Raw genomic sequence first — 23,820 nt, 5'->3', positions numbered from 1 at the left:
AGAAACTTTCAATACAGAGCCAAGCTTCCTGGGCCTGGTTCTTTGTCTGAACTGAAGCATAAGGGTGCATGTGGAGGTCAGCAGGAGATGAGGTTGGGCCAGCTGCCAGGGCCAGATGCTCTGAATGCCCAGGTGAAGTATTCGGACTTCTATCACAAGGTGTTTAAGACACATTGGAGAGTTCTGGGGTGGGGTGGGGGGAATCAAACTGCACCTGAGATGTTACCTTGAGGCTTTATCCTCAGTATTTTTTTTTAGAATGGTCTGTATCAGGTGACAGGTGCTGAGAGGAACATAAAGAATAGAGCCACAAAAGCAGACACCTGGCCTGTTTGTGAGGAGGGCTGAGTCCACAAGGCACAGAGATAAACCAGTCCTCACAGTCAAAGCTGTGGTTTCCAGGAGCCAGCTGGCTGCTTTCTGTTCTCCCTGCTCCCACAGGTGGAATTATGGGTCCCTGAGAGGACTAGCTCATAGAAGCCCTGGCAGCCCCAGAGTCTGCTCTCTGCTGCCTTTCTCCTGGTTTCTTTAGAATGAATGTTCCCTGGGGACCTGCCTGCTCTGGGGAGTTTGTATTCACTCAGAGAATAGGGTGTTACAACAGGCTGGGGGAAAATCTGTAGCTTGATCTTCAAATAATGACGGAAGCTGTGCGTGTCTCCTCTGCTAGGCTAGCAGGCCTGCATGTCAGAGACTGTTGTAGACATTTCTGCTCCCCAGAGTCTAGTTTACATACCAGCCATATCAAAGTCACGGTTAATTGAGCACTTACTTTGGGACAGTCTTTGTGCCAAGGAATCTTACATGCAAGTGGATCTTCTAGAGGTCTTCTGAGCTCTGTTGCTCAAGAGATGTCTCTCAGGTACAAAGTCACATATCTGGAGAGGAAACAGAACTCATATCTAAAGCTCTTAACCTCTGTGTCTTTTTTCTACTCTCTATTGGGATCTCAATTTCAGTAAAAGTAACGTAAGTATACACTTTGGAGTAACATTTCAAAATGCAGTTACCTAACACTCTGACTAGCACCTGTTGATGATGGAGGTTCATAAGAACAGAAAAGATGTTCCTGAGGTCTCAAAGAAGAGCCTTGTAGCAGCCAGTGATGCCCGGGGTAGTGTAGGATCTTCATGTAAATGTAAGCTTCTTGTTCTCAGAAACGTCTATCTTGTGTGGCCCTTGACCCCAGATTTTCAAGACCACTTCTAGCACCTAGGCTCCTAAGTTTGTTGCTATCGTGTCCTTTTATAGTGGATGCGGGGACTACAAACTCACAGGAAGAGAGATCTGGGGCGTGTGGAAATGCTGAAAATCTCTGTCAAGATTGTGTGTGAAGTCTGCAGTTCAGTCACCTGCCTTTGGGCCACCCTCACACAAAAGAGGAGTGGCTTCTTCACTCACAGCTTTGTCTAGAACAAAAGCTGAGCTGACCTAGAAATGCCAATCTTCTCATCAGAGACCCTGGATGAATGAACTGAGCAAGATCCTGAGGGTTCTCCCAGAGCACTGTCTGTAGCGTTGGGCGCTCTGAACTCTAAGCCGCCAGCTCAGGAGGGGCAACGGGACACCAGTACAGACTTTCTGCAGGGGCTGAAGGTTAACATTCGCTGGACATGTCTCAGGCTAGCAGAGGGCCTGACATTGGCAGGCCTTCTGCTGGAGTTTAACAAATGTTTGAGGGAAGTTGAACTTTTTAGGTCTGAGGGTGAGCATTTAGATGCAAGACTGAGCAAATCATTCCCCTAGGACTCTTGCCTGGTCTTTCCCTCAGAGGTTCCTTGCACAAAGGGCAAAAAGCTGTGTCTCTAAATAGAAGAGGAAAACTAAACGGGGATAGAACATCCCAGATGCTGCTCCCTGTCAGCCGACCTGAAGGGGACCCACAACTGCCCTATACCCGAGTCCATCTCTGGGGCTGTAATTCTCTCCAGCTCAGCTGAGATTCTGCCTCAAGATCATCTTTGGGAGAAATAGTTTTGATCGTGACATTGACTGTCCAGTGCCAACTCCCTTTGTCCAAGAATCTGCCTCAACATGCTGCTTTCTGGACCCCAGATTTAGCTGCCCCAAACCGGCAGATAACGTCTTTTGTATGTGCTGTGCAGCTGTTGAACAGTAGACTATACACTGCCAGGCACTGTACAACCCTTGACCTTCCTTATCTCATTTGTCCTCACAGCAGAAGGCTGTTACCAAACCATTTCCTCGTCATCTTACCACCAATCTCATTACAGCTCCATCATCTCCTGGTTCTTCTAGACGTCAACGTACCCCTCTCCTGTGTTTAAGTCACGCTAAGTAACATACAGCCTTGGCATGGCACACATCTTGTGACTTTGTGACAGTGAGTCACTGTGTTTTCTCATTCGTTCTCCCACTCACCCCACGTTTATTTAGAAAATCCTGACGTACCTGCTATCTGTTGAAGGTGAACAAGATGCCTGGTCTGTGCTGTGTTCCCACCACAGAGAGTTGATCTTCCAGAAGTGATTGCTGAGAAAGGTGATATCTCATTTTGAAACAAACTCCCCTTGGTCCTTCCGACCTCAGACACTAGAGAGTAAGAAGCCCATCCCTTAGTTCTTCACTTGGTGAGGGCACAAACTATGATTACGGGTGCTTGGCTCAGTGACTTTAGTGGAGAAACCACACTGCAGTTAACCCAGAAGAACCACAGACGCCAGCATCCTTCACCATGAGCTCTGGGTATTCATTCATTTCTGTCAGCATGTTCTGTGCTCCCTGCAGGTTTCAGGCTCTGTTCTGAGAGGTGGAGCCACAGATATTAAAAGACTCATATTCGCACCCCTCAAGAAAACCATAAGACTGGGTGGGGAGTTAAGGTCAGAACAAGAACACCGCTAAAGAGGCTCTCAGGGTGAGGCAATTGCAGACAGAGAAAACTTCCCAGAGAAGGTGGCATTGAACTAAGCCCTTACAAGAGTGAGATCTGGCCTCTTTCCCCTGAGTAAAAAGGCATGCAGTGGGGGAGGTTGAACTTTGAGGGAACACAAAGCTATTCAGATAACATCAGTAATCGGCAAGGTGAGACTGCTAAGCCTTATTACTGTGGACAGATTTCTTCCTTCCTACCATAGTCCCTCCTGAATGAAAAACAGTTCTGCTATGTTGAAACTGTTCTAGCCCCTCAGAAAACATGGGGTAGGAGCACTCTCTGTGGAGTAGAGTCCTGCCTAGACAGTTACATGGGTCTCTTGATCCTTCAGTTCCCCACCATAGAGAGGCCACTATGTCTCTCTGCCAAGCACTGGGACAATGTGGCATGTGCAGAGGCCCCCAGGCCACCCATGATTTTCTACAAGATGTAGATACTGAAGGCAGCTGCCTGGCTCCATCAGTGAGAGGAGGCTAACGACGCAGATTAGTCATTCACATCATTTTCTGTTGAGTCAACATCTATATTTAGGTATAGAACTCATAAAGGGACCTAGTGTCTCTGTCATAGAAAGGGGCACTGCGCCTGCCATGAGTAAGGGGTCTGCCCATCCTTCATCCTCTTTCTGCGCTTGTTGTCTTGGTCTGAGGATGTCACAAACAAGGCCAGCTTTGTAGCTCAACGTTTAGCTCTTAATATCCATATTGTGCGCCCCTATGTTTATGTGTACGCCATCATCACACACGCAAGGCTATACCCACACTCTCACCCTAATGGATTTAGTGGGTCTTCTGAATCCGTGGTATAGATTAAATAAAACTGCCAGCTGAGAATGCTAAGGCATCGAGACCCCTTCCTCTCCACCGTTGTCAGACGTACTCTGAAATGACCGCTTTCAGCATCCGTTCTGAGCCATAACCACCCCAGAAATAGCTTTAGCCAGAACATGCTTTTGTTAGACTAGCTGTAAATTATATTTCAAATGTCTGATGTTGTTGTCTTAAAAAAATAAATAAATAAATAAGTGGAAGTCTAAAATTAATGACTGCTGGGGTTTGCTCTGCTTATGTGTACTGCTGAAGATTTGGCTTCTTACAGATGGAATCTCAGATCTGTTTACAACTCTGTGTTAGCTTTTTGGGGAGGAAAAAAACAGCAGTTGGGAGATCTGGGAGGACAAATTTACAAAGTCAAGCTTATTATAAGCGCCGCGGAAGCTCTCTTTTCTCTCCCACTGTCCTTCCCCTCCTTCTTGTCTACCGTGCCCCCATTCTGTTTGTTGTGGTTCTATCTGCCCTGCCTCGAAGTTAGAGGCGACTGGTCCTTGCAGATGTGACAACAAGGTCACATATCGAGTCTAACAAGCAGATGTTCATTCAACCCCATTTCACCAGCACTTTGTCATTCAGCGAGAGCAGACCTCAAGGGAACAGATTGGAGCAACACAAAGGATGGGACATTAAAAAAAAAAAATCTTACAGAGAACCTGATTGCTTTTATGCTTTGGATAGGGGGTGGGGGTGGGGAAGATGGCACAGAGAGAAATGTGCACAGCAGAATTTCAGGGGCTTTTTCTTGGTTTATTCAAAGTTTATTATGTGTTGGATACAGTAAATCATCTATACTCCCACATCCAGGAGGTAAATCTTCAGAACTTCATGCGTGGGTAGTTCTGCATTTAACAGCTGCCATGCAGAAGCTATTTTGTTCTGCACTTAGAGACCCTTATCGGTGCGTTTGTTTTAAGTTCTGTCGACGACTCTCCTTTTGTTCATCTCTTGTTGTTCTCCTGTTCTTACTGTTTCTTATACAAGAACCATGGGTCCTGAGGACAGACAAGGGACTGTCATCCTGGTTGTTACCTCTGTCTCTTCTCTAAGGATGAGTGCCTGTCATGCATTTAGCATCTCTTACCTTCTCCTAGGTGTCGTACGCCCGTCCGAGCTCGGCCTCAATCAGGGATGCTAACCTGTACGTTAGTGGCCTTCCCAAGACCATGACCCAGAAGGAGCTGGAGCAGCTTTTCTCTCAGTACGGTCGCATCATCACCTCACGCATCCTGGTTGATCAAGTCACAGGTTAAGTGTTTCCTTGTCGTTGATGTCCCTGTACATCTGTGCCCTCTTACCTACAGAAGTAGGTGCATGGTTGTTGAAGTTGAGTTTATAACTGGAACAGGAAGCTTTCTGACACTTGTACATAGACTGCCTGAATGAGCCATCTTGAGAAGCCAGGGTCTCCACAGCTAAACTACTTGGCGGAGTTGTAAATGAAGATGTGGGTATCAAGTTGAGAGTGGGATTCTGTGGCCTTCAAAGTTTCTCTCGGCCCTCAAGCTGTGTGTGAAACTAACTATATGTACAGCTCTAGCTCCAGACCACAGCAGGGCAGAGCTAGAGGGGACTTCAAGCTGCCTTAGTCTACACCTGGAGTAATCGTCTGAACGAGGAAGCCAGCCTTCCCACTAGCTAGTCAACTGTAAAGAGGTACGCCAAGTTTCTAGTGCTAGGGTTCTTTGTCCAGAAGAAAGAAACCCAACCAGCATCTCGGAAAGAGATGTAAGGTAGCTTGGACTGCACTATTCGTTATGCTGTCCTTTGTCTATGCCTGATTTGATGCCGATTTGAGATGCTTACTATTTGATTCATGCTGCCATCTCCCATTGGTGTTGACTGCCTCAAACACTGTACAGAGAGACACTCCGAACCAAGGAAAAGGAGACAGAGAACCTACCGACTCCAGTGTGGCAGATACTTGCTAGGGACTGTCCAGTGTCCCATGAGAGCTCAGAAGAAGGTGTACTGTCCCTGGCGATAGTTGTTGGAAAGGCTCCGTGGTGGAGGCAATTTTGGAACAGGGCTTTGGAACTGAACAGGGCGGTGTCCTGGCAAGAAGGAAGGGATAGAGCAGTCTAGATGCAGAAGGTGGTGTATCACAAGGTAGAATGTTGAGAACGAACGCGGCTTGTTCAATGCAGGTCAGTGTGGCCGATATGAGTTTCAAGAGGAGATTTGAAGCCAGGTTGCCAAAGGCAACAACTGCTATCTGGATTTTTTCTGCATGTAGCAAAGACTCTGGGAAAGGTAATTTGTAGGTTTTATTTGTTTCTGTTTAAGCGGAAAAAAAATAAGTGTCGGGTATAAAGTACATCATTCAAAGAATTCGAAAGAAGCACAGACTATGTACCTAAAGGGTGCAGTGTGCGGTCAGAGGTTGCTTTTCAAATAAATGATAGTTCCAGTATGTGATATATAAAGCACTCTGCAGAGCTAGACAGTGTTGGGTGGTTATTTACAATAGCTAAGGTGGATGGGAACTGGGCAGGGCAGCCATGAAGGCCTGGAGGGAAACACCCATGTGCTTTCTGCATTGGGGACATGCGCCCAGAGCTATGCTGGTAGAAATGCACACTTGCATTTTGGTGAGTGACAAAGATTCAGGGAGCTGACCTCACAGGTGACTTGAGTGGCTGTAAAATAGCCACAGGGCACTTCCCAGTGATACATTTGTTCACTCTTTACAAATGTTCTTTTTCCTTTCCCCAGGAGTCTCTAGAGGGGTGGGATTCATCCGCTTTGATAAGAGGATTGAGGCAGAAGAAGCCATCAAAGGGCTGAATGGCCAGAAGCCCAGCGGTGCTACAGAACCGATTACTGTGAAGTTTGCCAACAACCCCAGCCAGAAGTCCAGCCAGGCCCTGCTCTCCCAGCTGTACCAGTCCCCCAACAGGCGATACCCTGGCCCTCTCCACCACCAGGCTCAAAGATTCAGGTAGGCACCTGCAGAGGAAGGACCGTACTTACCCACTACACACACACCAGTATGGATGACCCATGGGCCAGGGAGCCCATAGTCTGAAGGGCAGAACAGGGCACACTGCCTCTGCCCCACCCAAGCTATCACTGCATGAGGCTTCCCCAGAGCATCCTTTTCCACATCTATAAAATCAAACAATCAGACTAGATGTACTTCCTGGCCCTCTACCGGCCTGTCCCTGTGACTATGTTTTAAACTTGAGGTCCACTGGTATAAACAAAATCTCTGTATTTAGCCAGACAAGAAGAGTCTGCTTCTATGGAGTTAATCATTAAGATGTAGCCATATGCAGCAGCTAAGGCAGGGTAGACCCAGAGGTGTCTTGCCAGCCGTGGCTTGTTCTCACCTCTTTTCCTAAGTAATTCTGTTGGAATCCAGGGGAGGAGAGTCTCTTTAATATTAACTTTACTCTCTTGAGTCACATACCCTGGGAAGAAGAAAAGGAAGATTCATCTATACCCTTACTAGTGTTTCTTTGGAGACTCAATGTCACCCAGTCCCCGGTGCGATGAACAAGTTCACTGTGGGACATTTCTGGAAGGCGGGTTTTTCCCAGGCCAGCAGTTAGACTCTAGCCAGCCTCTGTCGTTCAGGGGAGACACATGGCCTTGACCTCCCCTTAGTAAATTCTAAGTGATGACTTTACTCTGCCCACGAAGCAACTTCCCTTTAATGAAAGGCGTTACTAGTTGTCAAACCTCACATGAGAAAATAGGTCCTTCTCTCTGTAATAGTAACCGCCCATCTGGCTGAGGGAAGAAATTGGCCCCTTCACGTATCCTCTGATGCCCCATGACTCTGAATGGTTAACAATGTCAGAAAGGACCCAAGCCTTGTAATTTCTATCTTGTGTGAAAGCGCATGTAGTGTTTATGTAAGAAGCCTTTACAGCAGGCTCCTGATGGTGGAAACTATGGTTACTACTGCCCCATAATGTGAATAGCTTGTCCCCAAGGAAGGAATTTGAGGAAGATTATCACATAATGACATTTTGCTGGGAGGTGCTTTGAGGGTATAAATGGTAAACTATTTGGGAGGGATTGTTTGTTTGTTTGTTGTTTTTTTAAAATCTTAGCTCCCAAAATCACCCTGCCTTCCAAACTGTGTTGTGTGGCCATATTTAGTTAAAGCAGCTAGACTAACAGAAAAGGTCGGTTTCGTATGTGTAGTCTGTAAGGATGTATTGTTGACCTGGAACAGAGACCTTTGCCCACAAGCTTAGTTGTAATAAAAGGTAAACAATGTGAGAACATCACCAGCTTTAACAGTTTCTCAAGTAACATAAACGGAAATTCGAACAAATTTTCTGGGGTAGGGGAACGCTGAATGAATTCAGACCTTAGAAGAAAACAGGGTTCATTAGACACCTGCTTTAGGCTCTAGCATTGACCTCATCATGAATTACTTGCCATTGGAAACAGGAAAAGAGAGAACTGCCCATGGAGAGTCTCCTGAGCAGTGGGGAAAGTTGTCGAGCTTTTCTTCTTTGAAAATGGAGCATTCTTATTAATAGTTCCATTGAGTGATCTTGCCATCTGCGAGGCATTAACCCAGAGACCCTCCTTCTCTTTGCAGGCTGGACAATTTGCTTAATATGGCCTATGGCGTAAAGAGGTAATTAAAACTCCACAGATTGCCAGATGTCCGTGTTGGCACAGACTGGGGCTAGAATTTTTTTTTAATTCACTAACTTTACTTATTTTTTTCTTAATTTTTCCTTTTTCCTCCACCAGCATGTCAAATTCCTAATTTTAATTTTGAACCTTGGTTGATTTTGTTTCTTTTGGGGCACACAAAAATGTATGTATTTTTCTTTTTTCTTTTTCTTTTTTCTTTTCCTTTTTCCTTTTTTCTTTTTCTTTTTCTTTTTTTTTTCTTTTTTTCTTTTTTTTTTTTTGCAGGTGGGCTTTCCCGATGGTTCAGGTGCCACAGCTGCCAAGTCCTGGGTGATCTGATCTAGTCCTGTGTGCCTTCCCTTGAGGAGAAAACCCTGACTTTTCTGGCTGATTTTGCAAACTTGCCAAGCACCTGTCTTACATTTCTTACCACGATTCAGTTGAAGAGGGCAAATCCCAGCAAATCAAAATTAGAATATTTTGCTAATCATGGCTGACAATCTTGTGATTTTTCAGTAAGAAAAAAATAGATTTTTTTTAACTATAAGCCCTGGCCAAATCATGAATTAATACATGGACGGCTTCTTTGGCTCTCACCCCACCTCTGTGCATTTCCAGCACATCGTGAGAATGAAGTGTATCTGTGTGCACCTCAACCAAGGGCTTCTTTTATTACAGGTTTCAGGTGTTATTATAAGTATTCTCTCAGTTATATGGGGGGGGCTTACATTTAAGTTTTCTTACATTAAAGAATATTAAAGATTATTAAAGAATAAAGAGCTCCCTTTTTATGAGGCTGGGGACTGAAAAAGGCCCAAGGATTTGAGAGTTTCTGAATGTAATCAAAGGCTTTCCAAGCCTAAACTGAAATAGAGTCTTGGAAGTTAGGTGGGTTATGTCACTATGTCTGTGACGTTCCCATATGTGACCTGAGAGGCTCCACAGGGCTGCCAGGGACATAGATAGCCTCCTCATATTCTTCCTTGGTAGAGATGTGCTCCTTAATACCCTTTCATCAGTTTAGGGAAAGGGATGTGGTCTTAAATAGCCACCAGCACATTCCCAACCTTCTCCAGGTCTTTCACCACTTGGCTATGCATGGTAAGTACCCTGACTGGGAGCTAGCACACAGGGAAGGGAGTAAATTGACTGCAGCTTCACTAGCAGCGAGAGCAGCAGCCTCTTAAATCTCAATCCCAGCTCTGGTGTTGCTTCCTATGACTTACCGCCACATGGCCAACTCTGCTTGCCTATTCCCAGATGCACTGCACCTTTCTAGCTCTACTCCATACCTTGGCTGCTCTTTTAACTTCAGTCCAGATGCTATGTGGAAATGGTTGTAACACACCCAAGACTAGGAACAACTGTCCATGTGTGGCCACATCATCCAGTGTCCAATCCAGCCCAGCCCAGCCCAACCCAGCCTAATCAAGCATAGCCAGCACTAGTGGATAACAAGAGTCTCCTTTATATTAAATCAAGACTTGGGTGTGGCCTCCATCCTAGCTTAGTGTTCCAGGTAATTGTCACTAACTTGAGTGGCAGTCCTACTTAAAGCCCCTCTACTGGCCCTGATCTTGGCCTTCTAATAAGTACTTAGTTGCTTTTTGCACACAAATGGAAAGATGTCAGGCTGAAGGAGAAATCGTTTATAAGTCAGTCTTTAAAAATACTACAAATAACAATGAAGTCATTTTACCCCTTTAGGATCTGCACCAAAAATAGTTTTGTTTTTGTTTTATTGTTAGTTTTTTTAAGCAAAAGGGAAACCTGGTTTGTTGAATAGTAGCAAAAAAAAAAAAAATCTGCTGAGTTGTTCTGCTCAGCATATCTTTAGATTATTTTCTAAATTCTAGTTAAATGTGAAATTTTAATGACTTCTAAACCTCCAAGAGTGTCTGTTTACTTTTTAAAATAATCATAACGTGCACTTTGTCCCATACCCCCATCTATTTTGGACTTCCTCTTCTCCCATCCCCTCCCCCTCACCCCTCAAAAAATTCAACCAAATGGAAAGCAGTCTGGTCAGCAGTCAATCGGTCAAAGTTCAGGGTGAAACAAAATATTGCCAGTACTGTTCTGCCATAGACTCTGGTATCCTGTTTCTTCCATCACAAATGCCACGTGGGTTTATTTTATCAGATAGTGAGTAAAATCTGAAGGGTCTTTTTTATTCTTTTCAATTCTAAACAAAGATGACATTTCTAACCTAATGCAGTAGTCGCACCAAAACAAAGAGTATTTTTATGGTGTTCTAATGCATAGCAATTCAAAAATTATAACTGCACAAACTACTTGAGGCCTCGTTCCAATGATGCTCAGAAATGGATTTGAGATGATATCGGATCAAGGAGTAGTGCATCTGTTATCACTGCTCCGGTTCTATGGGGGAACCCTCATGAATAAATGCTAAATGGAACACCAGCCACCCATCTGGTTAATAACAAGATACCTCCTCATGTATTTACAACCTCAGTAACACCAAGAGGTCTCTGACAGACGTACGTGGAGGGGCTGTGCTGATGGTACAACCGAGCACTTCTAGGACCATCCCTTAATGTAACAGAGTAACATTTTCCAAGCACTGACATCAAAATTGTCATTCACTCAATCAATAAACATGTATTTTTTTCTATGGGTCACTGTGTCTGTGAGAGCCTGTATACACTCCACTGAATGAATAAACCCAGCATTAGAGTGGATGGAACCAGAGTCCCTTCCCCGAGAACTCACAGTCTATGGCCGGGTAGGTTCAGGGTGGGACAATGTACAAACATAGGCTGTGTTAGAACTGTGTAAAGCCTTGATCTGGGGGCCTCTCGTGGTTTTAGACAATGACTTGGTCATTCTCTTGGCGTGTACGTACCTTAGCTGTCTAACTTGTCACAGGAAATATCACAGATGTTAGCTTTTGCATTTTGGTTTTGAAACCCTGAAGACTCTCCTGCAAACACTCACTCAGCCCTTTGCCCCGTGTCTGTGTCTGTGCATCTCTGTGTCATCCATGGTCAGACTGATGTCTGGACCAGTCCCCCCTTCTGCTTGTCCCCCCAGGTTCTCCCCAATCACCATTGACGGGATGACAAGTCTTGTGGGAATGAACATCCCTGGTCACACAGGGACAGGCTGGTGCATCTTCGTCTATAACCTGTCCCCTGATTCTGATGAGAGTGTCCTCTGGCAGCTCTTTGGCCCCTTTGGCGCAGTGAACAACGTCAAGGTCATCCGTGACTTCAACACCAACAAATGCAAGGGATTCGGCTTTGTCACCATGACCAACTACGATGAGGCAGCCATGGCCATCGCCAGCCTCAATGGTTACCGCCTGGGAGACAGAGTGTTGCAAGTTTCCTTTAAAACCAACAAAGCCCACAAGTCCTGAATTTCTCACCCTTACTTATTAAAAAATATATATAAATATATACGAACAAAACATGCGCGCACACACATACACAAAAGAGAGAGACAAACTTTCCAAGGCTTATATTCAACCATGGACTTTATAAGCCCGCGTTGCCTAAGTATTAAAACATTGGATTATCCTGAGGTGTACCAGGAAAGGATTTTATAATGCTTAGAAAAAAAGAAAAAAAAACAAAAAAAATACCTTTGATGCATTGAATGTTCTTTCATAGCTGTCGTTGTTGAATATAATATACATAGATAGCAATGTGCAGGGATTTTTACCCAGCCAGCTAACTTTACTACCTTCCTTGAAGGTGGGTCTTTTTAAGATGACCATTCGCTCATTTGAAGAAGAAAAACAAAAAACACAAAAAAATAACAATTTTTACAAAGTAATGGAATTCAAAGGAAGAAAAAAAAGATTTTTCTTTTTTGCCAAAATGTTGATCCAATCAGATTGGTTAAAAACACCCCCACACAAATTAAAGAGGAATAATAAAAATTGCAAAAATTAAAAAAAAACTTTTGCAAATTTTTTTATTTTTCCTTTTTTCTTTTATATCATGTGAACTAAAACAGTCTTCTGTTAGGGGACGGGGAAAGGGGGTACCTGATGACATTAACAATTTAATAACATTAACATTGTTGCCAAAGAGGTGGTCTCTTTGCTGAAAATGGGTTTCAAGAAAAATCTATTTTTATAAAATATAAAGAATTTTTACAAGAGAATCTGGATTTGAGAAAAAATATTTTGACTGGCTAATTTAGGGGAAATTGACAACTTTGTCGCGTTCATACTGCACTGGTAACTTTTTAGAGATCAAGATGTGTGTTTTAAACTGGATTCGTAGACTGTTTTTTGAAGGATGGGCTATAAACAGATGATCTTCATATCTTTTCATAGCATGTAATAATAATAAAAAATATTAATTGCTAGGGGAAAGGAGTGTTCGTTCTACCCAGGGTACCACAGTTCCCCACAGTCAAAACCCAAAAGCAAGGAGATGAGTTGAAAGACAGTTTTTCTTTAAGTCATCAGTATGGGATGTCAGCAGAACAAAAATTAAAAAGATTCATTTTCCTTTTAATCTAAAACTTCCTTAGTTTGAGCAGTAGGTGCTACAAAATTATTTACATATCTTAGTATCATAGTTAAATGTAAACGTGTTTAGGAGAGGAAAAAAAAGATACATTTGCTTTACATTCATTAAGCAATTTTCTAATTCACTTTGTAGCCCATGCTGATAAAATTGGGCTGTGTGGGTACATTTGAAACACTGTTTATGTTGCTTGAAACACTTATTTATTTAATTGCAGATGTGATGATGCCTATGGCCAAGATCAAATATAGCTAGATTGGCTAGACTACTTGTTTGTTTACTTAAACTTTGGGAAGAAGCATATTATTGTGTCCTTCTGTTGTGTGTGTATGTGTATATATAATATAAATATATATATAAAGTTATTTTTTCTTTGGTTAATTTATTATAAGTTGTAACACTTGGCTAGTTTTGTTTGTATATGTCTTAAAATGTTTTCTTATGATATTTAAGTGACAGTTAAAGAGGTATCAAGGTAACTTGTGTAGAACTATTGTTTGATATATTGTCATGTTTGTTGTGAATATTTTTTCTTACTGCACAGTAGAAAATTTTAAAAAAAATACTGGGTCTTTATTTTAATGTAATTCAGATTGGGGAAAACTAAACAGAGCTAAGGGAACAAAAGGACTGTGGGAGCAAACTCCCACATCCAGTGCACTGATCATTTTAGTACGTTTGTGCTTTGTACGGTTATATATTTAAAACAAAAATAAAACAAAAAAAAAATCCAAGAGTTCATGCTCTTCCCTGGGTAATAGAAACAGTTACTCGCTATGCATAATCTAGTTGATAGTAAAATTTGCTATTGCTTTTCTTGTCTTGTTATATAAAATCTTTTCAATACAAGTTTAGTCTTAATGGTAATAAAACGTTATGGTTATTTATAACTTGTGCTTATTTTGTGCATTTTTTCCCATGCTGAACCCACTAAGTGCATGTAGACAGGACTGTTGTTTGCACACTGAAGAGGCAAACTTTGTAGTAGTCGTTGTAGTGGTAGACAGATAACGGAAACCGAGGCTGCATCATAGACTACTCCTTTAAATTTTTTTTCTATTTTTTTTCCTCTTTTCGGTTTTTGGAGAAAAATAAAAACACCAGATTTCAGTTCAGAGAACACTCGTTCAACATTCAGGGAAACCTTTATATGTCACCTGCTATGAATGAATGCAGTTTGCTGGCAAAGTTCTGATGCATTTGCTTAGCATTCATGGGAAAGGCATGCCAAAATCTCTTCTCTATGATGTGTTCAATCTGGGGGAAAAAAAAGGAAAAAAAATCTTAGGACCAGGCAGTTGTATACTTTAGTTACAAATGAATGACTTCATGTTAATCTTGCTAGTTTAGATGATTTCTGAGGGAAAGTATTGTAAATGTTTTTTTTTCATAATCTTGTTGTGTTTGAATTATTTGTACTTTATCTGTCCAGACAATAAATGAAAGTGTGTAGAATGAATTTGAGCTTCCCAAATTTTTAAATGTGTTTATGTAAATTTTTTTCTATAGTATATGCAGAGTTCCCTGATATTCTCTCCTTACATTAAAAAAAAAAAAAGGAATAGAGTAAAGTTCTGTTTTGCAACTTAGCCCGGTCTGTCAAAGTTTACTCAGTATTTAGAAGTCATTGCCCTAATTCTATGCTACTTGGAAGTGTGGTCCCCAACAAGCAGTACCCTTGTCATCTGAGAACCTGCTAGAAATACAGAATCTCAGGCTGAAGGCAAATTTATACAGAACCAGATCACAGGTCCTTTAAAGTTTGAGGCACACTGTCTTCTTGGTAAGCCAGAAGATTTGGTATTTCCTGTGGTATTATGACATGTTACTGTTGTTTATAAGAATACCTGTGGCTTGTTAGGAGGACAAAATGTCACCATTTACAAAGCACCCATAATATATCAACCAGGCCATGTGGGGACTACTATATTCTTTCTTTCACTTCATCCTCTCAGTAGTCTTTGAAGAACAGACAGCATTATCCTCATTTCACAGGCAATGCAGGCAATGTTCCATGAGACTGGGTAATCTGTAAAAAAAAGAAAAGGAAAAAAAGCAAGCCTCCAGTAGGGTTTGAATCGAGTGGAAGTCTGCTTCTCTGGCCCTGTCCTCCACTGAGGTCAGGTTGAGTACTGTATGGAGGAAGCAGACTATTTGTTCTGAAAAGTGACAGCCAACAAGAAAGATCATCTTTTATCATTAAGCTCACTTTTATTTATAAGAAGCAAAGACATGACTTTCTATTTGAGAAGGAACTTGGCAGAGAGACTTGCATGTGCAGTGTAAAAAGAACATTATTTATCTACAACCTATAAAGGTAAAAAGTGTCTACCTCATCATGAAGTCACATTAAAATCTGCCCTGAACTTTACAGAATGAGCATTTTACCTATTTCTGAATGTGATCGTTCCTTGATGATCTACTGTCTGTCTTTCATTTCCATTTTCTCACTAATTGAAAATTCATAATGCCCAATAAAGCATCACCATCCATAAACTGACACTTCAAGAAAAAATGCCCCCACTGATCCAGATGAATGAATAGCCCAATTCTCTTCCTTTTCTCATTAACCCCTTTTTATTATTATATTAAATTACCACATCAGTTGGGATAATTAAATCCAGGGCATAGAATGGGATTTAATTAACCAAGCTAAATATTAAACCTGTAAGTCAGCTTGCACCTCAACAGTTGAACTCAAAAGGTCCCTCTAGTTTTCTCTAAATACAGCCCCATGTTTCGTTTGTAAAGGAAAATGAACATTTAAACAAATCACTGCCCCAGAAAATAACACAGCTTCACAAATATGTTTGTAGGGTCTAAGAGCTTTGCAATTAACCCTGTGATAGTTGCCACTCATCAGGGGGTCCTGTTGGTGTTGGACTACAGAAAGATGCTATAATGTTTCTCATTCATGTAGTTCATTCCTGCACCCCAATAATAGATCTATGCAGAAAGTTTCACAAATAGATGTAGGTTTTAAATAGGTTCTGAAGATGTCCTTAGAAGGACATTCCACACACTCTTCCCAACATAGGCACAATGTGTCTGCTTAATGTGGAATAAAAAAAAAATCCCTCTTGTTGCAGCTGTCTGTCCATTACCTTAAATCTCCAGGCAAATATAGTTTCCGTGGGTGTTTGTAGGGGGCTCTAGCAAATCACAAGAATGTGGAGAGATTATTAAATTTCTTTGAGGTCCAGGGTACATTATATTTTGCTTGGATGAAAAATGGCATGTCACAGAAGGCTGACAGCATTTAGTTAGTGTTATTTCTATCAAAGAGATAGGAAGAGTGTAATGCACTCTCTCTCTCTCTCTCTCTCTCTCTCTCTCTCTCTCTCTCTCTCGTGTGTGTGTGTGTGTGTGCATGTGTGCATGTATGCGTATGTGTGTGCTGTGTCTGTAACTGAACCATAGAAGCACTGCTCAAACCATTACTTATGTCCACCGCCCCAGACCACACACTGACCAGATGATGATTTCAGCCAGGAATTTTTATTCATTTTGAATCCTGCTTAAATTTCTTTCAAAATCGATTGTTTATTCATTTGTAAATATGATATTCAACTCCCCAAAGGAACAGCGTTTCAAAGTCTTGTGGGGCTGATACTCCTTAGACAACTTAAATATCCTCATTTGGCACAGAGCCACCTTTGCAGAGGATAATTAAAGACCCCACTCCCCCTCCAAGCAGCACCCTGTGCAGACACTTCTTAATGGACACACACATGCGGACAGGTAGAGACAATGTATATTTTTTCTCAATGGGTGCACATATGCGAGCAGGTAGAGACCAGTTTTGTACAACTAAGTAAGAAGCTTCAGTTTTCACTTTTGAATGTGAATTCAAAAACCATGCCTGGCAGACAGAAGAAATGTTTTCTCTCAACGGAAGTCATTAAAATCTTAATTTGAGGCCATCCTTCCTGAATTTCTCCCCCAGCCTTTAAGAGAGCTCAGGAACACTGCTGTATAATAAATACCCTCTACCCTCCGCTGCCTTTGTTCTACCTGATGAGAGGAATAATAAAAGGAAATTACATTTTATTTCCATGAGCTAAAAGCAAGTTTAATATTGTCCAAAAATGACTTGTACCATTTCTTTATCTTATTAGCTTTTTGGTATATTAGGTAATAAGATAATTTCTCCTGGTGCAGTATTTATGTAAGAATCGTATTTCTCTGTGTGCGGATCACTTACAGAAGTGTCTGTTAACGGGAGAGAATGATGCATAATCGGCACTTAAGATTAAAATAGATCTGAGAACACGAAAGTGTTTCTTCAATTAAAGGAACAGCATTGCTCCAGACTCATCCTTTTGGTTTCTGCCACAGAGTGAAAACTGGCTTAAAATCACCCAACCCCAGGTTAATTACAAGAAGGCTCTCTATGTAAGTTCAGTTTAAGCTACTACTGGTTGAAATTCAAAGTGACTCACATGACTCTCCAGGATGCCTTATAATTAGTTCAGACACTCTCTAACAAAGTCCTTGAGATATAAACAAATGTTTCTAGGGACAGGGACAGTACATTGAAAGCCTTTGCTGTTCCAACTACTAACATGTGTGTTCTAGTGAAGGATATCATTGCCCCATTTACATTGAACCAAAAACCTCAGAGAGGTTAGGTATCTTGTACAAGTAGGTGGTGAAGCAAAAATTTAAACCTGGGTCTGTCTAGTCCCTGATACCCTGACTCTAAGCCAAATTCTTCTTCATAGGAGTCAAAACAATTACCAAGTGGTCTTCCCTTTAGTAAAAGGTAGAGATTAGCCTAGTTATGCAAAATAACAAGAGCAGTTCCATTAATGAATGCATTCTGCCTGGATTAAAGCCCTCCTCAGATCTTTTTTTTTTTTCATTTTTTTTTATTAACTTGAGTATTTCTTATACACATTTCGAGTGTTATTCCCTTTCCCGGTTTCCGGGCAAACATCCCCCTCCCCCCTCCCCTTCCTTATGGGTGTTCCCCTCCCAACCCTCCCCCCATTGCCGCCCTCCCCCCATAGACTAGTTCACTGGGGGTTCAGTCTTAGCAGGACCCAGGGCTTCCCCTTCCACTGGTGCTCTTACTAGGATATTCATTGCTACCTATGGGGTCAGAGTCCAGGGTCAGTCCATGTATAGTCTTTAGGTAGTGGCTTAGTCCCTGGAAGCTCTGGTTGCTTGGCATTGTTGTACTTTTCCTCCTCAGATCTTTAACAGAAAAATGGATCCCATAACATGTCTTCCAGACAAATGGATAAAGAAAACCTGACAGTGAGACTTTTAAAGTTCTATTGTTCAATGGTGATTTAAAAATAAAATTGTACTATTGGCAGGTTTTTATTAATTGCCAAAAGTTATTGAGCTCAAAAGCAGCCGAGGATGGACGTGGGATGTAGGACTATTGCTGTGTCCTCCAGAGTAAATGCCATGACTCACAGAAGAGAAAGAACCACCTCCTTTGAGCTCTTTTGTTAGAGCCTGAATCCCACTCATAAGTCTCCTTCCTCAGGGTTTAGTCATCCCTAAAGACCTGTCAGCAGCAGCCATGCTCTAGAATTAAGTTTCAGCGCTTGACTTTTGAGGTGCGTTCAGACCATAGCAATGGTGGAATGAAGGTAAACAGACGGTAAGCATAACACCCCCCTCCATCACTGCAGTCAGGATGTAAAGAATAAAAAGAACACTAAGTCCTTCTAGCTGCCCTTCAGAGTGGCCCTCCACTTGTCTCCACAGGACGCATTGTGTGAGCCAACAGCATCTGGTGAGCTCTCCTTTCTTTAACACTACTGCCCCTTGAATTCACAGGATATTACTAAAAGATGCATAACAGACTCTTCAGTTAATATCTGACAAAAACAGGCTCAAAGAAATCTGGTTTCAATCCAATTTCTTTCCTCTGAAATATATTAGTGACATTTACCATAGCACTCTTATTTCTTGACCACCCACCTAGGAATGAGGTTCACCAGAGTAGGGTGCTAAAGAGAAATCTGCTGAGGCCTAGTCAGGTCCATGCCGGAACCCTTAATCCAAACAACACGTGCCAGGCACTGCAGCAGTGGCACGGTGAGCAGACATGGCCAGACTGCTCTTCTCTTGTTCCTACTTTGTGAGTGACACTCCATCAGATTATGAGAGAAAACAATACAGAATGTAAAGCTTGATACAAAAAATGCGTGGGACAATGATGTGCACGCTGTCTGTGCGAGAGGGAGAACTGCAAGACATTTTTGAAGATTTGGGAGGAGGAGTGAAAGGAGGAGGAGGTGGAATGCTCTAGAATCCAAGAAGGACAACATAAGGCATATGATTGTCCTACTGAACTGGGGAAAGCCCTAGGTGATCAGTTCAACCTCTGCATTTGAATTCATGGGGGAAAAAAAGAGGGTGTTTACATTGCCCAAAGTTTTCCCCAAATGACTAGCTATTATTTCATTCCACAGCCATCAGGGTTCCTCTCCTTAAAATGCCATTCCTCCACACAATCACCATTTCCCTCAAAGTATACACAATATAGTTTCTGAGAAACCTTCCATGACCATACTAGGTTGGGTTAGTGATTCCTTGGTGATTCTGTATATCACAGAACTCTCTGGGTAGCTGAACTGAAGGCATGACTCCCCGGGAAGCAGAGGAATCAATCAGTGGCTACCTTAGAAGAACTCAAGTGTAAGCAGAGTATATAGGTACCATATCAAAGATGCAGGGTATTTGGGGAGCACAGAGGAAGCAGTGGCCAACTTTAGCTATGGTGCAGTATGACAAAGTCAATGTCATACACTGAACAGGAAAAGGCACGCTAGCAGTGTTTAGGAATCAGTCATCCACTGAAAGATCAATCAGACTGAAAGAAACATTGGGTAAGTTGAGAACCATGACATTGGGAAGGATGAAAGTGATCCAAGACAAGACTTAGGGGCTGCAGCTCTGCCAGAGACTTGCTATGTGACACGGCTGGTGTCTAGAGACTGGGAGAAAAATAACATGTTGCAAAAGATTAGAGGAAAATGAGACCCAGTGAAACGCTGGAAGAAGCCCTTGACTCCACGGACGGCATGATGATGGGGTGAAAGAGGTCACAGGCACCAAACCACCAAGCCAGAGAGAGGGTTCTGATTGTCACCATAACTTAGAGTAATGAGAGTAAGGCATAGTGGCACACGTATGTGAAGACTAAAGCAGGATAGTGAACGCAAAGACACCGAGGCTACATAGTGGGCTGTGGAGCCATCTAGGCTGCATTTCAAGTCTGCCTCAAAAAAACAAAAGCAGGGCTGGGAGTTAGCTCCTTCTGTGCCATGCTGGCCTTGCAAGCACCATGACCTGAGTTAAAATACCCAGAACCATTTTTAAGTCAGGTATTATAGTGAACTTGTGATCATCACCCTGGGGAGACAGACCCCTGGCACAGTGTCTAACCAGCCTAGACCCCCTGGTAAATTCCAGGGCAATGAAGGACCTTGTCTTTAAAAAGTGAATGGAATCTGAGGGAATGGCATGAAAGGCTGTCCTCTGGCCTACACACACACACACACACACACACACACACACACACACACACACACACACACACACTCATGCATATATTTGACACACATACACAAAATAAAATGGTACATTCACAGTCACGAATCTTCTCAATATCCATTTATTCATTATAATGGTTGATTTGTTTGTTTATTCACTTTGCATCCCAATCACTTCCCCCATGCCCATGCCTCCTCTCTTCCTAGTCCCACCCTGACAAATCCCTTTCCTCATCACCCCCTCTCCTTCGCCTCCCCTTGGGTACCACACCACCCTGGGACATCCAGTCACAGTAGGCCTAAGCTCATACTCTCCCACTGAAGCCCAACTAAGTAGTACAGTTAAGGAAAGAGGATCCAGCAACAGAGAACAGAGTCAGAGATAGCCTTCGCTTCAATTGTTAGGGGATCCATATAAAGACCAAGGTGCACATCTTCTGTGTATGTATATAGGGGGCCTAGCCCCAGCCCCTGCATGTTTTTTGGTTGATGGTTCAATCTCTGTGAGCACCCATGGGCCAGATTCGTGGACTCTGTAGGTCTTCTTGTGGTGTCCTCGACCCCTCCAGCTCACTCAATTCTATCCCCCAACTTTCCACAAGACTTCCCTGAGCTCCTCCTGATGTTTTTGGCTGTGGGTCTTTGCATCTGTTTCCATTCACTGCTGGGAAGAGACTCTCAGGAGACAGTTATGCTAAGCTCCTGTCTGCAAGCATAGCAACATATCATTTATAGTGTCAGGGACTGGCTCTCTTACATGGGATGTCTCAGGTTGGGCCAGCCACTGGCTGGCCATTCCCTCAATCTCTGCCCCATCTTTACCCCTGCATATAATTTTAGCTAGTGACTATCCAAATAGCTGATTGCTGTTTATATCGTAATTGTCCTTGAAAGGCCACGTTTTGGAAGCTTTTTACTGATGGGGCGGGGTGGGGGGAGTGTTGCTACTAGATTATGGCAGAACCTTAAAGAAGTGGAGCCTGGGGAGAGATCTTTAGGTCATTGGAGGTGGCCCTTGAAGAAGGTGGTAGAATTTGGGCCTCCTCTTCTTTCTCTCTCCCTTTTTGCTTCCTGGACATCAGACAAACAGTTGAGTTTGTTTGTTTGTTTGTTTGTTTGTTTGTTTGTTTTTTGTGTTTTGTTTTGCTTTGCTTTTCCTCCACCATTTACTTCCACCATGACTGGTTTCCATGCCACAGGCCTAAAACCAATGGGGTCAACTAATAGATTGACACTTCTGAAACTGAGCCAGAATGACCCTTTTCTTTTTATGAGCTGGTTGCCTTGGGTATCAGTCACAGCCACAGAGAGCTGACTGACCTACTGGCGAATGTTGTTTCTTGGTATGTCAATGATTGGAGGAAACTGGCATTTCAATCAGTTAAGAATTCACAAGAATCCATAAGCAATTAGTAAGCAAGATTATCCTTCCGTATGTGGGTGAGCACAGCCTAATTTTTGTTGAAAACCCATATTTTTTAAAAGACAAAAGAGAGTTGGAACACTCTATTCCATAAAATATAAATGATACTAGTGCCCACTTTACTCAGGATTGAGAGGATCAAAAATAACAATATGTGTTTGTCCTTAAGCACTATCTGATAGGTAGTAATAAATATATAAATGCTTATTTCATTGTTATTTATTTGTCTCATTCATGCCTATCTCAAAATCTAACAGAGTCTCTCTTAAGAGTTCCTATCCTGGCAACTCAAGCCCAGGATATATATCACTCTTCTCGGTTTCCCCTCATGCTGTGGAGTTAACTATGTGCTGTGCCTTCTCCCCTAAGCTATAAGGCTTTCTAAGAGTAGAGACTAGGGCTTGGGGATTTAGCTCAGTGGTAGAGCGCTTGCCTGGCAAGTGCAAGTCCCTGGGTTCGGTCCCCAGCTCTGAAAAAAAGGAAAAAAAAGAGTAAAGACTGTGCCTTACCTGTCAGCAGAAGACCAAGGACATGTCAGTGAACATGCTTAGCTCCAACAGACAAAGTAAGGCATAAACCTCAAATTTTCGTAACCTAATCCTATAAGTGTTACAGTCTTGGTCCTGTTAGACCTCTATAAAATGTTAGATTGTGTAGTTTATAAACATCAGCAACGTATCGGTCATAGTTTGGAGAGTAATAGGTCTAGCATTAGTACTTCCATAGATTTGGGGACTGCTGAGGGTTTGTCCCCTGCCTGGTAGATGGTACCTTCTGGTCACATCCTCACATGATTAAAAAGGTGAACAAACTCCCTTCTATAGGTCCACCAATCCTGCTCTTACAAATGGCCTAGTGGCCTACGCCCTGTGGCCTAGTCCCAACACTTTAATATCGCTACATTAGGTGCATTAGGTGTTGGTTTGAATTTATGAATTTGGGAGGAGCACAATCACTCAAACTTTGGCATTACTCTAAATGGTTAAAGGAACTTTGCAAATGTGACCCAGTTAAGGATTGTGAGATGGAGACAGGATCCTGGGTTATCCAAGTGAACACAAAAAGGATCTTTACAAGAGAGAAGCAAAACATCAGAGTCCATAGTACAAAATATCATGAAAGAAATGTAGGCAGTCTCTAGAAACTTAAAGAAGTCAGGAAATGGGCTACTAAAACCTCCAGAACTATATCCCTAATACCTTGACCTTAGAGTCGCTGTCCCTAGAATAGTAATGCAATATAGTCATGCTGCTGTAAGCCAATAAATGCAGTCATTTGTTGCAGTGACAAGAGAAAAGGAATATATTGGCCAGGTACAAAACAGGCATCTGAGAAAGAATGGCTAAGAGCTTGTCACTCCACCCAGGCCCTCCCTGAACCCTGGCATTGGAGATAGGGATAATATCATGGTTTCCTCCCACTCTTTCAAAGAATATGGTTTAACTCTCCAGTTTCTGGGCTCAAATCAATCAAAATCCTGTGCAGTTTAAACACATTCTAAACTATCCACCTGCACATACAATTGTGTTCCACATGTCAGTTAGCAGTGGGAAGCCTGAAACTATTTCTAAACTGCCTGAATCCCTCCAAATATCTCAGCAGTTTCCAAATCTTGTCAGTTTTACTCGCTGAAAATCTTTTTTTTTCTTTTTTCTTTTTTTTTTTTTTATTAACTTGAGTATTTCTTATATACATTTCGAGTGTTATTCCCTTTCCCGGTTTCCGGGCAAACATCCCCCTCCCCCCTCCCCTTCCTTATGGGTGTTCCCCTCCCAACCCTCCCCCCATTGCCGCCCTCCCCCCATAGACTAGTTCACTGGGGGTTCAGTCTTAGCAGGACCCAGGGCTTCCCCTTCCACTGGTGCTCTTACTAGGATATTCATTGCTACCTATGGGGTCAGAGTCCAGGGTCAGTCCATGTATAGTCTTTAGGTAGTGGCTTAGTCCCTGGAAGCTCTGGTTGCTTGGCATTGTTGTACTTTTGGGGTCTCGAGCCCCTTCAAGCTCTTCCAGTTCTTTCTCTGATTCCTTCAATAGGGGACCTATT

At 42.5% G+C, this 23,820-nt stretch overlaps 1 protein-coding gene across 9 annotated transcripts in view; it reads left to right on the top strand.

The window, feature by feature from the left end:
* Elavl4 (ELAV like RNA binding protein 4) overlaps positions 1–14,292 on the top strand; it is an 86,527-nt gene extending 72,235 nt beyond the window's left edge. For 3 of the 9 annotated variants that reach the window (XM_087550337.1, XM_087550339.1, XM_087550338.1), the window contains exons 4-7: positions 4,821–4,974; positions 6,442–6,667; positions 8,288–8,326; positions 11,383–14,292. In XM_087550337.1, coding sequence (XP_087406463.1) covers positions 4,821–4,974; positions 6,442–6,667; positions 8,288–8,326; positions 11,383–11,710 — 747 coding nt within the window. In that variant the 3' untranslated portion in view covers positions 11,711–14,292. 9 annotated transcript variants of the gene reach the window in all.
* The last annotated feature ends 9,528 nt before the right edge of the window (positions 14,293–23,820 follow it).

Source organism: Rattus norvegicus, chromosome 5 (genome assembly GCF_021556685.1).
Source record: "Rattus norvegicus strain SHRSP/BbbUtx chromosome 5, alternate assembly SHRSP_T2T, whole genome shotgun sequence".
Classification (NCBI taxonomy): Eukaryota; Metazoa; Chordata; class Mammalia; order Rodentia; family Muridae; genus Rattus; species Rattus norvegicus.
Note: the sequence above shows the minus strand (reverse complement) of the source record. Positions and strands in the feature narration are given on the sequence as shown.